The sequence below is a fragment of the Lepisosteus oculatus genome, chromosome 6, assembly GCF_040954835.1.
Source record: "Lepisosteus oculatus isolate fLepOcu1 chromosome 6, fLepOcu1.hap2, whole genome shotgun sequence".
Lineage (NCBI taxonomy): Eukaryota > Metazoa > Chordata > Actinopteri > Semionotiformes > Lepisosteidae > Lepisosteus > Lepisosteus oculatus.
This window is the reverse complement of record NC_090701.1, coordinates 44,103,501-44,119,026: the sequence shown is the minus strand read 5'-3', so window position 1 is coordinate 44,119,026 and position 15,526 is coordinate 44,103,501. Positions and strand designations below refer to the sequence as shown.

Genomic DNA, 15,526 nt, shown 5'->3' with positions numbered 1-15,526 from the left:
TCGTGCTGGGTGTCGACTGCAGGCAAGCAGAGGAGTGTCTCTCTCTCTCGCCGACGCTCACCACCGATTGACTGGTCACGGCGTAGAATCGTGCCCCATTCTCAGCTCAGAAAAAGGAACAGAAAGGAGAGGGCTTGTTATTTATTACAGCAGTCAGCGCTGGCGGTTTCTCACACTCTGTATCTCTGAACTTCCGATGCTGACACTCTGAAACAAGGGTCTGTGATTATACACGCACACAGGGACGCAGACACCGACACGCATGTATGCTCTGCAGTACACTCCTACCTCTTCCTCCTATCCCTCACTCCCTCACTTCTGTCACAAGACAGGACACAGGTCAGAGGAGGCTGCTTGGCCTATACTGCCTTTTTTGCAGTTACTAGTTCATTGATCCAGGATCTCATCCAGCTGTTTTATTTTATAAGTCCACAGGAAACAGCATGGCTAGGCAGCTTGTCCCACTCTCCCACCACCCTTTGGATCTCATCCAACTGTTTCTTGTTTGAGTCCACGGTTTGGGCTTCAACAACATGGCTGGACTGCCTGCTCCACTCTCCCACCACCCTTTGCGTAAAGATGTGTTGAAGCTCCACAGAGAGTCTGTGCCAGATGAGACAGCTGAGAGAGAAAAGTGAGAGCAGAAGAAAAACAGGAAAGGAAAGTGAGGGAAGAAGAGAGAGCAGGCGAGGAGACTCCAGGGGCAGAACAGAGGAATCCCCAGGTCTCTCCTCAGGATGTGTGAGAGTGCGTGTGTGTGTGAGTGCACGTGAGAGTGTGACGGTGTCTGTGACTGTGAATGTGTATCTGTGTGAGACTGTGTGTGAGTGCATGTGTGTGTGTAAGTGTGACTGTGTATCTGTGTGAGACTGTGTGTGAGTGCATGTTACTGTGTGTGTGTATGTGTGACTGTGTATCTGTGTGAGTGTGTGTGAGTGCATGTGTGTGTCAGTGTTGTGAAAGTGTGTGAGCGTGTGTGTAACTGTGTGTTTGACTGTGTATATCTGTGGCTGTGTGTGTAATTGTGTGAGCGTGTATGTGACTGTGTGTTAGTGTGAGAGTGTGTGAGTGACTGTGTGTTAGTGTGAGAATGTGTGAGTGTAACTGTGTGAAAGTGTGTGTGTGAGTGACTGTGTGTTAGTGTGAGAATGTGTGAGTGTAACTGTGTGAAAGTGTGTGTGTGAGTGTAACTGTGTGTTAGTGTGAGAATGTGTGATTGTGTGTAACTGTGTGAAAGTGTGTGTGTGAGTGTGTGTTAGTGTGAGAATGTGTGAGTGTGTGTAACTGTGTATCTCTGTGACTGTGTGAGAGTGTATGAGTGTGTGGATAAACTCCTTGACCTCGGCCCTGCTGTGAACCTGGATGTCTACCAGGGAGATCCGAGGACAGCTCCCTGACCTCCCAGACTGATGGACAGGGCGCTGACTCACACACAGGCTCTGTGTGCTGGAGGACATGGGGAAGACACTCAGGGGCTCTGGTGCAGTTTAGAAGATGTGGCTTTGCTGTCTGGTCTGTTCCTCTCCAGCGTGTGGTCACTCAGCAACAAAATAGACAAACTACAACCGCTTCTTCAAACAATCTCCAATTATTCTACTCCTGACTCATCAGTGGAGCTACTGGGTCATCAGCCATCTAGGGCAGATCGCGATGCACACCTTAGCAACAAAGCTGAAGGTGGAGGAGACTGTGCTTATGTAAACAAGACAGGGTGCAAAGACGTCACTCTCCTTTCCAAATACTGCCCTCCTACCTAGGAATTATTGTGTGTAAACTGAAAACCCTTTCCTTCACCCAGAGGGTTTGCAGCCATTATTCTTGCTGGGGTGTATATCCCCCCTCAAGCTAACCCGCACTCAGCACAACTGGTGGAGGATGAAATTAGAGAACTAGAGAACAAACGTCTCTCCTATCATCATGACAGGGGACTTCGATCAGGCTCAACCGAGTTGCCATCTTCTTAATGCAAACAGTTTGTTAACTAGAGAAGGGAAAATCCCGGATCCCTGCTTCAGCACGATGAAGAAGGCCTACCGCACAAATTTCCCGATGCCACCGGGTGACCCCGATCAAGCCATGATTCAGTTCATCCCCACGTACCCCCAAAAAGGGGAACCGCAGTCCCAATTTCTCAGACTGGTTATCCAATCTTGGTAACAAAATTCATTCATGGGATCGCAAAATTTGACACATTCTGAATTAAGCACAGAAACGTGAACTCCTGTGAAAGTACTGTATGGTCGCCACGTGGTTGAAAGTTCAGGTGAAAAGCGCTGTGAAGCAGCCCTTCCTGCTCACTAGTCACTGCAATGACCAGTGTAATGTGATGTACAAGCGAACTACTGACAGAACAGGTTGTGCAGCAGACATTTCACTGCAGACATGTTCCAACGTGATCTGCCTGCAGAGTAAACAAGTAGTATTTGTCGGTAAAAACCGTGTTGAAACCGAAAACAATATTTGTATTGGATTTAAAGCGCTTTACTCACAGGGCTGCTTCACCTTACCGGACGTTTTGTTGCCTCATTGTGAATTGCAGAGCATGTTGTTGTGCCTACCTGGAAATTTCCTCTGTTCTGTGATGTAAATTGGAGGTTTTGCACGTTACAGTGTACTTTCACTATCATTGCGGTGTGAAATGCACTCATCAGTGCTAATCCTTTCTAACCCCGAAATACCAAAATAGCCTTGCAGTTCCCCTTTAAACAGGAAGTCCTTAAACTCTTCCCAAACCAAAAGGCCAGGCCGGATGCTCTAGTTTCTCCAGCCACTGTGCTGCTCAGCTCTCCCCAGTGTTTACACATGTAGTCAACCAGGCCTTGGGCCTGTGAGGGTCCCTGCTGGCTTCAAACCCTCTGCTATCACCCCTGTCACCAGGAAAGATAAAATCTCCTGTTTTAATGACTACAGACCAGCTGCACTAACTTCTGCCATAAACCTTTAACCTTTAAACCTCTGATACATCAAAACTACAACAGATTCACACCTTAGAATTTGCATACAGAGCCAAGAGATCAGTGGGTGATGCTGTTAATATTTATAGTAATAATAATAATAATAATAATAATTGCTTACACTTATATAGCGCTTTTCTGGACACTCCACTCAAAGCGCTTTACAGGTAATGGGGATCCCCTCCACCACCACCAATGTGCAGCCCCACCTGGATGATGCAACAGCAGCCATAGTGCGCCAGAGCACTCACCACACATCAGCTATCAGTGGGGAGAACAGAGTGATGAAGCCAGTTCAGAGATGGGGATTATTAGGAGGCCATGATTGATAAGGGCCAATGGGACATTTGGCCAGGAAGCCGGGGTTACACTCCTACTCTTTTCGAGAAACGCCCTGGGATTTTTAATGACCACAGAGAGTCAGGACCTGGGTTTTATGTCTCATCCAAAGGACGGCGCCTGTTTACAGTATAGTGTCCCCATCACTACACTGGGGCATTAGGACCCACATGAGCGCCCCCTGCTGGCCCCAATTTACCCCCACTATATCCTGCAACATCGGGAATCTCCAGGAACACGAGTGATTTTAGCTCTGCATTTGACACCGTCATCCCAGACCTCCTCCACAGTAAACAGTCTCGCCTGCCCAGAGATCATCAGCCTCCCGCAGACAGAAGGGCCCCTGCTGGTCAGACAGCGGATCTCTGAGCGTAGGTGCAGCTCGAGGCTGTGCTCTCTCCCCATTCCTGTTCTCCCAGCACTGCGCCTCCAGCGCCCGCTCTGCCACTCCGCTCAGGTCTGCGGAGGGCAGCACCCCGCTGGGTCCGAGCAGCACTGGAGGGCGAGGGCAGGTACAGTAGGGAGGACGATCGTCTGGGCTGCAGGGTGTGTCAAGAGCGGTCTTCAGCTCAACCGTCTCAGGACAGCGGGGCAGCCAAAGGCCCTCGTCTGGATGGCCGTGCGCCAGAGAGGTCTTCCGCTGGCCCTCTGCCCCCCTGGGACGCGTGTTTCGCCAGGGCGGTGTGGGGCAGAAAGGACTGCTGCTGGGGCTGGCGCTGCCCGCTGAGGCTTCTGGGGGAGCGCCAGGAACACTCCCGCCCAGCGCCACACAGAGCAGAGGGCCAGCCAGCCGGAGGACAGGGTCTCCCAACCTCAGGGGCAGAACCCAGCTTGGAGGGGCCTCTCACGGGGCAGACCTGGGCCCAACAGCCCCTTGCAAAGTGAACTGATTGAGAACGGACAGTCACCCTTTTAAAAGGTTTTGTTCAACAGAGGTTTTATGTTAGAGTTGTACTCATTGTGAGAACTGTACACATTTGTGTACGGATTATTTCCTTCAAATACAACAGTCTCAAAACAAGAAGTTAATTTTCTTCAAATACAGCAGTCTCAAAACAAGAAGTTTATTTTCTTCAAATACAGCAGTCTCAAAACAAGAAGTTTATTTTCTTCAAATACAACCGTCTCAAAACAGTGGAAATGGCCGTCGACTTTTGGAAAACCCCTCCAACACCCATCCCCCCCTAGAAACAGACAAGTTAGTCACAGGAATGGTGGCATCTTTCACCATTCTAGGAATAACGGTCTCCAACACCCTCAAAGGGGTGCAAATACTATCAGCATCACAAAGAAAGCACACCAGAGTTTGTATATCCTGCGTTAACTGACGGATCTCCACGTTTCCCAGCCCATTCCCATTCGCTGTGATATTATTAAGAACTTGGGGAATGAGTCTATCTTTTCCAGAGGCAAAGTGCAACACGTTATCCCCTGTTCAGAGAGTGTCACGAGCTACCTTTTGCCCTCTATTGATGACCTGTAGGAAGACTGAAGAAAAGCAGAAATGATTGTCGATGACCCTCCTTATCCAGGACACCCTAGTTGAGGTTCAAAACGTTGCCCTGGGGAGACGCTACCAGTCACTCAGAACAAAAAAAAAATGCCTGAACATCTTCTTCCCCCAGAGCTGTCCGCTGCTCAACCGGAGCACAGGGATACTCGTGCAGTGTGTACAGTAGAACAGTACCTGTGGGCCTGTGCATGTTCTTTGTGTGGAGAGTATATGGATGGTTGATTGTCTCTATCTATGTTTCTGCATCAAGACACCACACACACCTCCTGTTCTCAGTTTTAAATGGTCTTCCCTGTAGTTTTCACCTGTGTTCTCTGGTTTGTGTTTCAGTCCTCATTCTGAAGAAATCCTCAGTGTCTTTTGAGTATTTTGAATACTTGTATCAGGTCCCTTTGTGGTCTCCTCTGTTCAAGCCTTAAAGAGATGGCTACTCTGGAATAGGAGTGAAAACAGTGGACGTAAGCAGGAGATTCACTATGGGGGGTGTGTCTCACTACATTCACTGTGAATTCACACTCCTCCCCAGGAGTAACAATATCAGACTCAGGACATCTTTCATTCCCTCTGCCTAATCTCCTGAAGCTCTGTCGTCCTCAACTCTGCTGCTGCTGGTTGTTAGTTGGTTGTGTTGTATTGTTGTGTTGGAGTCTTTGGTGTTGATTGTGTTCTACTTTTGTGTTGGACTCTGCTGGGGACTGTTGTTCGTGTCGTGTTGCTGTGCTCGCCCATGGACATTCGGATTGAACTGAGTGTCAGAGACTCTGCTTGAGAGTGACTCTGCTGGCTGCTCGGGAGAAAGGACTGCCAGCCCAGCCTGCCTCACACAGCTGTTCCAACTCTTCCCAGGTCTTGGCGTGGCCTGCTTGAGCTCGCTATTCGCTGTAAACGCACAGAGACGCCGCGCACCTCCTCTCAGGCTCGCTGTAACTGGCACCACGCTGCGTGGTTGTGCTAGCTTACACCATGAGACCCATACCGAGTCAAAATCAAGGCTTCCTGCTGCCAGTCTGGAGAAAATACGCACACTGTCGTACTGTGTCGGCTGCTGTACTGCGCATGTCTTGAGAGATCAGCGTGAATAAGAATTCCTATGTACATATGGCAATAAACACCTCTACTCTACCACTCTACTGCGCTGATGAGTCCCAGTCAGGTCAGGGGAGTCAGTGACCATGATGATGAGCCAGGTCAAGAGGTTGGCAGAGGCAGCTACCATGAAGATGGGCCCTTGTCAGGAGGTGGGTGGAGACAGTAGCCATGGTGATGAACCCTGGTCAGGAGGTGGGTGGAGACAGTAGTCATGGTGATGAACCCTGGTCAGGAGGTGGGTGGAGACAGTAGCCATGGTGATGAACCCTGGTCAGGAGGTGGGTGGAGACAGTAGTCATGGTGATGAACTCTGGTCAGGAGGTGGGTGGAGACAGTAGCCATGGTGATGAACCCTGGTCAGGAGGTGGGTGGAGACAGTAGTCATGGTGATGAACCCTGGTCAGGAGGTGGGTGGAGACAGTAGCCATGGTGATGAACCCTGGTCAGGAGGTGGGTGGAGACAGTAGTCATGGTGATGAACTCTGGTCAGGAGGTCGGTGGAGACCGTAGTCATGGAGATGAGCTCAGGTCAGGAGATGGGGGTTGAAACCGGATGGAGCTCACAGGAGGGAGGTATATCTTGACCAGAGGAGAGGGAATACACAGGGTGTGTTTACAGTATATCTGGGGAGTCAGCTGGACTCTTGCTCAACATGGCCATCCCTTCCCGTGTGCTGACTCACAAGGGTTAGAATATCACCGAAACTTCGCAGAGTCCACAGTCACGACTTCACAGACACACACACACGGGAAAGTCCTGGGAATTCCCTAGAAATTGGGTGTTCTCATGGGGAAGTGGATAGGGGTGTGGACAGACATTACAATTCTTCCTTTCTTTCAATTGATTGAACTGCTTTGCTCCGAAGACACCCAGCCAGCCCCGCTGTGACCTGTGTTGAATACAGTGAGAGCAGTGTTCTGTGAAAACTCCTCCACAGTGTGACCACTTTCTGACAGTGTAGCTTGACCAGTGATTTCAGCAGTGCAGTGGTCTGTCCTGGAGCTGTGCAGGAGCAGCGACGGTTGTCCTGTCACCTTTGTGCTTTCCTGTCTCCCTCAGTCAGCATATTGCACTGCAGTCCTGCCCCCAGGAGCCGCTGACCGCGGCAGGCATTCCAGAACTCGGCCGCATGCCGCGGGCGGACACACAGCCCCATTGTCTGCACACAATGCAGCAACATTCTGGAACGCTGGAGGTCTGACTGCAGGGGGAGGGGCTGCTGCTCCTCTCAATGAGGACTGGGATTCGTCAAAAGAGGTCCCCTCATAGTATCCCCTGTTCAAGACCTCCGTTCCTTCAGCCTGTCAGTGTGGGACACTGCCCTCAGACTAAAGAGACTCAGTTCCTTCAGCCTGTCAGTGTGGGACCCTCCCTTCAAACTAAAGAGTTTCAGTTTCTTCAGCCTGTCAGTGTGGGACACTCCCTTCAGACTAAAGAGACTCAGTTCCTTCAGCCTGTCAGTGTGGGACACTGCCCTCAGACTAAAGAGACTCAGTTCCTTCAGCCTGTCAGTATGGGACCCTCCCTTCAGACTAAAGAGACTCAGTTCCTTTAGTCTGTCAGTGCGGGACACTCCCTTCAGACTAAACAGACTCAGTTTCTTCAGCCTGTCAGTGTGGGACACTCCCTTCAGACTAAAGAGAATCAGTTCCTTCAGTCCATCAGTGTGGGACACTCCCTTCAGACTGAAGAGACTCAGTTTCTTCAGCCTGTCAGTGTGGGACACTCCTTTCAGACTAAAGAGACTCAGTTCCTTTAGTCTGTCAGTGTGGGACACTCCCTTCAGACTAAAGAGAATCAGTTCCTTTAGTCTGTCAGTGTGGGACACTCCCTTCAGACTAAAGAGAATCAGTTCCTTCAGCCTGTCAGTGTGGGACACTGCCCTCAGACTAAAGAGACTCAGTTCCTTCAGCCTGTCAGTATGGGACCCTCCCTTCAGACTAAAGAGACTCAGTTCCTTTAGTCTGTCAGTGCGGGACACTCCCTTCAGACTAAACAGACTCAGTTTCTTCAGCCTGTCAGTGTGGGACACTCCCTTCAGACTAAAGAGAATCAGTTCCTTCAGTCCATCAGTGTGGGACACTCCCTTCAGACTGAAGAGACTCAGTTTCTTCAGCCTGTCAGTGTGGGACACTCCTTTCAGACTAAAGAGACTCAGTTCCTTTAGTCTGTCAGTGTGGGACACTCCCTTCAGACTAAAGAGAATCAGTTCCTTTAGTCTGTCAGTGTGGGACACTCCCTTCAGACTAAAGAGAATCAGTTCCTTCAGTCCATCAGTGTGGGACACTCCCTTCAGACTAAAGAGACTCAGTTCCTTTAGTCTGTCAGTGTGGGACACTCCCTTCAGACTAAAGAGAATCAGTTCCTTTAGTCTGTCAGTGTGGGACACTCCCTTCAGACTAAAGAGACTCAGTTTCTTCATCCTGTCAATGTGGGACACTGCCCTCAGACTAAAGGGACTCAGTTCCTTTAGTCTGTCAGTGTGGGACACTCCCTTCAGACTAAAGAGAATCAGTTCCTTTAGTCTGTCAGTGTGGGACACTCCCTTCAGACTAAAGAGAATCAGTTCCTTCAGTCCATCAGTGTGGGACACTCCCTTCAGACTAAAGAGACTCAGTTCCTTTAGTCTGTCAGTGTGGGACACTCCCTTCAGACTAAAGAGAATCAGTTCCTTTAGTCTGTCAGTGTGGGACACTCCCTTCAGACTAAAGAGACTCAGTTTCTTCATCCTGTCAATGTGGGACACTGCCCTCAGACTAAAGGGACTCAGTTCCTTTAGTCTGTCAGTGTGGGACACTCCCTTCAGACTAAAGAGAATCAGTTCCTTCAGCCCATCAGTGTGGGACACTCCCTTCAGACTAAAGAGAATCAGTTCCTTCAGTCCATCAGTGTGGGACACTCCCTTCAGACTAAAGAGACTCAGTTCCTTCAGCCTGTCAGTGTGGGACACTCCCTTCAGACTAAAGAGAATCAGTTCCTTCAGTCCATCAGTGTGGGACACTCCCTTCAGACTGAAGAGACTCAGTTTCTTCAGCCTGTCAGTGTGGGACACTCCTTTCAGACTAAAGAGACTCAGTTCCTTTAGTCTGTCAGTGTGGGACACTCCCTTCAGACTAAAGAGAATCAGTTCCTTTAGTCTGTCAGTGTGGGACACTCCCTTCAGACTAAAGAGAATCAGTTCCTTCAGCCTGTCAGTGTGGGACACTGCCCTCAGACTAAAGAGACTCAGTTCCTTCAGCCTGTCAGTATGGGACCCTCCCTTCAGACTAAAGAGACTCAGTTCCTTTAGTCTGTCAGTGCGGGACACTCCCTTCAGACTAAACAGACTCAGTTTCTTCAGCCTGTCAGTGTGGGACACTCCCTTCAGACTAAAGAGAATCAGTTCCTTCAGTCCATCAGTGTGGGACACTCCCTTCAGACTGAAGAGACTCAGTTTCTTCAGCCTGTCAGTGTGGGACACTCCTTTCAGACTAAAGAGACTCAGTTCCTTTAGTCTGTCAGTGTGGGACACTCCCTTCAGACTAAAGAGAATCAGTTCCTTTAGTCTGTCAGTGTGGGACACTCCCTTCAGACTAAAGAGAATCAGTTCCTTCAGTCCATCAGTGTGGGACACTCCCTTCAGACTAAAGAGACTCAGTTCCTTTAGTCTGTCAGTGTGGGACACTCCCTTCAGACTAAAGAGAATCAGTTCCTTTAGTCTGTCAGTGTGGGACACTCCCTTCAGACTAAAGAGACTCAGTTTCTTCATCCTGTCAATGTGGGACACTGCCCTCAGACTAAAGGGACTCAGTTCCTTTAGTCTGTCAGTGTGGGACACTCCCTTCAGACTAAAGAGAATCAGTTCCTTTAGTCTGTCAGTGTGGGACACTCCCTTCAGACTAAAGAGAATCAGTTCCTTCAGTCCATCAGTGTGGGACACTCCCTTCAGACTAAAGAGACTCAGTTCCTTTAGTCTGTCAGTGTGGGACACTCCCTTCAGACTAAAGAGAATCAGTTCCTTTAGTCTGTCAGTGTGGGACACTCCCTTCAGACTAAAGAGACTCAGTTTCTTCATCCTGTCAATGTGGGACACTGCCCTCAGACTAAAGGGACTCAGTTCCTTTAGTCTGTCAGTGTGGGACACTCCCTTCAGACTAAAGAGAATCAGTTCCTTCAGCCCATCAGTGTGGGACACTCCCTTCAGACTAAAGAGAATCAGTTCCTTCAGTCCATCAGTGTGGGACACTCCCTTCAGACTAAAGAGACTCAGTTCCTTCAGCCTGTCAGTGTGGGACACTCCTTTCAGACTAAAGAGACTCAGTTCCTTTAGTCTGTCAGTGTGGGACACTCCCTTCAGACTAAAGAGAATCAGTTCCTTCAGTCTGTCAGTGTGGGACACTCCTTTCAGACTAAAGAGACTCAGTTCCTTTAGTCTGTCAGTGTGGGACACTCCCTTCAGACTAAAGAGAATCAGTTCCTTCAGTCTGTCGGTGTAGGAGTCCAGCAGTATGGTATAGTCCTACTGTGTTCAGTTAGTTCCAACGATCATAAAGGCTGATGACAGTAGACTTGCTGTTTCAGTTGTGAAAACGGAGTTGATGTGACATTAAAGTTAGTAGTAGTAGTAGTAGTAGTAGTAGTGGCGGTAGTAGTATTAGTATTGCTGCTGCTGAACGTGTTCAGACAAGCCCTTGCTCTCTCCATTCATTTCCCTGTCGCTCGCTCCCCCTCCCTCCATGTACCCTTTCCGATCCCGCTCTTATCCCGTAGGAAGCGCCGGGCCGGGTTTTCCGGCTGCTCCTCCGGGCTCGGTGGGAGGGGAGAGGTGAGGGAGAGCGTGCTTGCAACCGGCAGCAGGAGAGCTCAGAGAGGAGTGTTCGGTCATTACTCCGCGTCTCTTCGGGAGTGCTTCAGCGCAGACGGCTGCTGGACTAGGCAGGACCCTCCCCCGCCCCCAGGCTCCAGTGGGTCGGTACCAGTCTACCGAACTTTCCTGCTCGGTTGTCCTTCGCTCTCCCCGAGCCCGATGGCCGGAGTTTCGGGACCCGGCGGGAGGCGGACGAGGCAGCGAGACCACGACCGCACCGCCAAGGCAGCCGCGTTGGCCCGGCTGGTGTACCGAGAGGCCACCGACATCACGGAGGAATACGTGAGTCTTACCCCGCCGGAGTGCAGTGCCGGCCGCGGTTCGGGCTCGGGGGCGGACCGCTGGGCTCGGGGTTCAGATCCCGGTTCGGCGCGGCTGTACCCAGAGTTCCCCATTTGCAGCCCGGGGCCAAAACTTGCCCGTAGCCTACAAAAACGTGTTCCTAGAAGCTATAGGAACATTTACAGAGACTTTATGCAAACGATTCAGCCAACTAGATCAATAAAAAGAGTGTCAGGGTATTGTATACCTCTGTCCAGTACAGTATACAGTACAGCTGTCCACTACAGAGTACACTGTAATACAGGACAGTACAGCCTACAGCTGTCAACTACAGATTACACTGTAATACAGGACAGTATAGCCTACAGCTGTCCACTACAGAGTACACTGTAATACAGGACAGTATAGCCTACAGCCGTCCACTACAGATTACACTGTAATACAGGACAGTATAGCTTACAGCTGTCCACTACAGAGTACACTGTAATACAGGACAGTATAGCCTACAGCCGTCCACTACAGAGTACACTGTAATACAGGACAGTATAGCCTACAGCCGTCCACTACAGATTACACTGTAATACAGGACAGTATAGTCTACAGCCACCCACTACAGATTACACTGTAATACAGGACAGTATAGCCTACAGCCGTCCACTACAGATTACACTGTAATACAGGACAGTATAGCCTACAGCTGTCCACTACAGATGACGCTGTAATACAGGACAGTATAGCCTACAGCTGTCCACTACAGAGTACACTGTAATACAGGACAGTATAGCCTACAGCTGTACACTACAGATTACACTGTAATACAGGACAGTATAGCCTACAGCTGTCCACTACAGATGACACTGTAATACAGGACAGTATAGCCTACAGCTGTCCACTACAGATGACACTGTAATACAGGACAGTATAGCCTACAGCCGTCCACTACAGATTACACTGTAATACAGGACAGTATAGCCTACAGCTGTCCACTACAGATGACGCTGTAATACAGGACAGTATAGCCTACAGCTGTCCACTACAGAGTACACTGTAATACAGGACAGTATAGTCTACAGCCGCCCACTACAGATTACACTGTAATACAGGACAGTATAGCCTACAGCCGTCCACTACAGATTACACTGTAATACAGGACAGTATAGCCTACAGCCGTCCACTACAGATTACACTGTAATACAGGACAGTATAGCCTACAGCCGTCCACTACAGATGACGCTGTAATACAGGACAGTATAGCCTACAGCCGCCCACTACAGAGTACACTGTAATACAGGACAGTATAGCCTACAGCCGCCCACTACAGATTACACTGTAATACAGGACAGTATAGCCTACAGCTGTCCACTACAGATGACGCTGTAATACAGGACAGTATAGCCTACAGCCGCCCACTACAGATTACGCTGTAATACAGGACAGTATAGCCTACAGCTGTCCACTACAGATTACACTGTAATACAGGACAGTATAGCCTACAGCTGTCCACTACAGATGACGCTGTAATACAGGACAGTATAGCCTACAGCCGCCCACTACAGATTACACTGTAATACAGGACAGTATAGCCTACAGCCATCCACTACAGATTACACTGTAATACAGGACAGTATAGCCTACAGCTGTCCACTACAGATTACACTGTAATACAGGACAGTATAGCCTACAGCCGTCCACTACAGATGACGCTGTAATACAGGACAGTATAGCCTACAGCCGCCCACTACAGAGTACACTGTAATACAGGACAGTATAGCCTACAGCCGCCCACTACAGATTACACTGTAATACAGGACAGTATAGCCTACAGCTGTCCACTACAGATGACGCTGTAATACAGGACAGTATAGCCTACAGCCGCCCACTACAGAGTACACTGTAATACAGGACAGTATAGCCTACAGCTGTCAACTACAGATTACACTGTAATACAGGACAGTATAGCCTACAGCTGTCCACTACAGATTACACTGTAATACAGGACAGTATAGCCTACAGCCGTCCACTACAGATTACACTGTAATACAGGACAGTATAGCCTACAGCCGCCCACTACAGAGTACACTGTAATACAGGACAGTATAGCCTACAGCCGCCCACTACAGATTACACTGTAATACAGGACAGTATAGCCTACAGCTGTCCACTACAGATGACGCTGTAATACAGGACAGTATAGCCTACAGCCGCCCACTACAGAGTACACTGTAATACAGGACAGTATAGCCTACAGCTGTCAACTACAGATTACACTGTAATACAGGACAGTATAGCCTACAGCCGCCCACTACAGATTACGCTGTAGTACAGGACAGTATAGCCTACAGCCGTCCCCTACAGATTACGCTGTAGTACAGGACAGTATAGCCTACAGCTGTCAACTACAGATTACACTGTAATACAGGACAGTATTATAGTGTAAATGTAAAAAGATGAATTTCCTGTAGTGTCACAGTCCCAGGTGCGCACTGTTGGAATATAATGTTCCCTGGCTCACAGCCTTGATTGTTAATTGAATTAGGAGCTGTGATCGCACTGGGTTCTCTGATCAATTATTCACAGCCCTGTCACACTAGCTGGGGAGTTGGGGACTTTGGGAACAAGCTCTCCTCACAGTGTGAGCAAGTTTAACTAAAATCTCCTGCTGTTGGTTTTCATGTTTGAACTGAAAATATCCAGTACCTTAGGCCTGGTGTGTGTGTCTGGACTGTATTAACCCCTCTCTCTCAGTACAGTGTTAATGTCCTGTAGTGTCCAGTCAGTGTGTCTGTACTGTATTGACCCCTCTCTCTCAGTGCAGTGTTAATGTACTGGAGTGTCCAGTCAGTGTGTCTGGACTGTATTAACCCCTCTCTCTCAGTGCAGTGTTAATGTACTGGAGTGTCCAGTCAGTGTGTCTGGACTGTATTAACCCCTCTCTCTCAGTGCAGTGTTAATGTACTGGAGTGTCCAGTCAGTGTGTCTGGACTGTATTAACCCCTCTCTCTCTGTGCAGTGTTAATGTACTGGAGTGTCCAGTCAGTGTGTCTGGACTGTATTAACCCCTCTCTCTCAGTGCAGTGTTAATGTACTGGAGTGTCCAGTCAGTGTGTCTGGACTGTATTAACCCCTCTCTCTCAGTGCAGTGTTAATGTACTGGAGTGTCCAGTCAGTGTGTCTGGACTGTATTAGCCCCTCTCTCAGTGCAGTGTTAATGTACTGGAGTGTCCAGTCAGTGTGTCTGGACTGTATTAGCCCCTCTCTCAGTGCAGTGTTAATGTACTGTAGTGTCCAGTCAGTGTGTCTGGACTGTATTAGCCCCTCTCTCAGTGCAGTGTTAATGTACTGTAGTGTCCAGTCAGTGTGTCTGGACTGTATTAACCCCTCTCTCTCAGTGCAGTGTTGATGTACTGGAGTGTCCAGTCAGTGTGTCTGGACTGTATTAGCCTCTCTCTCTCAGTGCAGTGTTAATGTCCTGCAGTGTCCAGTCAGTGTGTCTGTGCTGTATTAACCCCTCTCTCTCTTCCAGAAACAGAAGATGGATCTTGGTGATGACCTTCCTGCAGACAGGGTTGATGGTGTCCCCCCTTCCTCCTCCCTCGCTCAGGACGGCCCTGTCTCGGAGCGCCTGAAGCTGGTGTCCGTGGCCCTGCGCTCGCTGCACGTCCTGCTGGGCACCGTGGTCCTGGAGCAGCAGGAGGAGTTCAGCCCCGCGGACGGCGCGTTCCACTCCAAACTGGAAGCCCTTCTCTCTCGCCTGGGGGACCTGTCTGACGGGCTGGGGCTTCTCCTGCTGGAGACCGGCGGGGTGACCGCCGGAGACAAAGACGCGCCCCCCTCCTCCCCCTCTGCCTCGTCGTCCTCCAGCTTTTCCCGGAAAGTGCGGGGTTACTGTGTCCTGCGTGAGCTGTCCGCCTGGGCGCTGAGGGCCCACCAGGAGCTGAGGAGCGGGGGCGCTGGGACCGGCGGGAATGCTGAGGGCTCTGGAGCCCCGGGAGGCAGGAGAGCGCAGGCGAGGAGGCTGAGGCACCGCAGGATCTAGAGTCACGGACTGGGGGGTGGGACGCCTGTGTGGTGGGAATAAGGGAGACGGGTGGGACACCTGTAGGAGGAAATAAGGAGAGAAGGGGGATTCCTGTATGGGGTAGAGAGGAGGGTCACCTGTGAGGGCAGAATTAGGGAGAGGGGTGGGACACCTGAGGACATCATCTGTAAATTCCACAGGGACTCTCTGTCCTGAGGTCCTGTTGATGATGACGAAGCTGCAGTCATCTCTAATCAATCAGCATGCTGATTCACAGGAGAAAGGCTGTCCTGGAGGATCAGTAGAGCATCAGGGCAGAGGGAGAGAGGAGAGGGAGAGGGTGTTGGGGGAGAGGGAGAGGGAGAGGGTGAGGGTGTTGGGGGAGAGGGAGAGGGAGAGGGTGTCAGGGCAGAGACAGAGTTCTGTGAGTCAAGATGCTGAAACATGGACATGAATGGAAGATGTGTCAGGGCACAGTGAGTGT

General features: G+C 50.0%; 1 protein-coding gene across 1 annotated transcript; it reads left to right on the top strand.

Annotated features, from left to right (window-relative positions):
- Positions 1-10,636: 10,636 nt before the first annotated feature.
- Positions 10,637-15,375, top strand: cntf (ciliary neurotrophic factor). The gene is made up of 2 exons (XM_069190816.1): positions 10,637-11,024; positions 14,548-15,375. Exons 1-2 carry the CDS (start codon positions 10,902-10,904, stop codon positions 15,058-15,060), a joined length of 636 nt encoding a protein of 211 aa, XP_069046917.1. The 5' UTR covers positions 10,637-10,901; the 3' UTR covers positions 15,061-15,375.
- Positions 15,376-15,526: the final 151 nt, after the last annotated feature.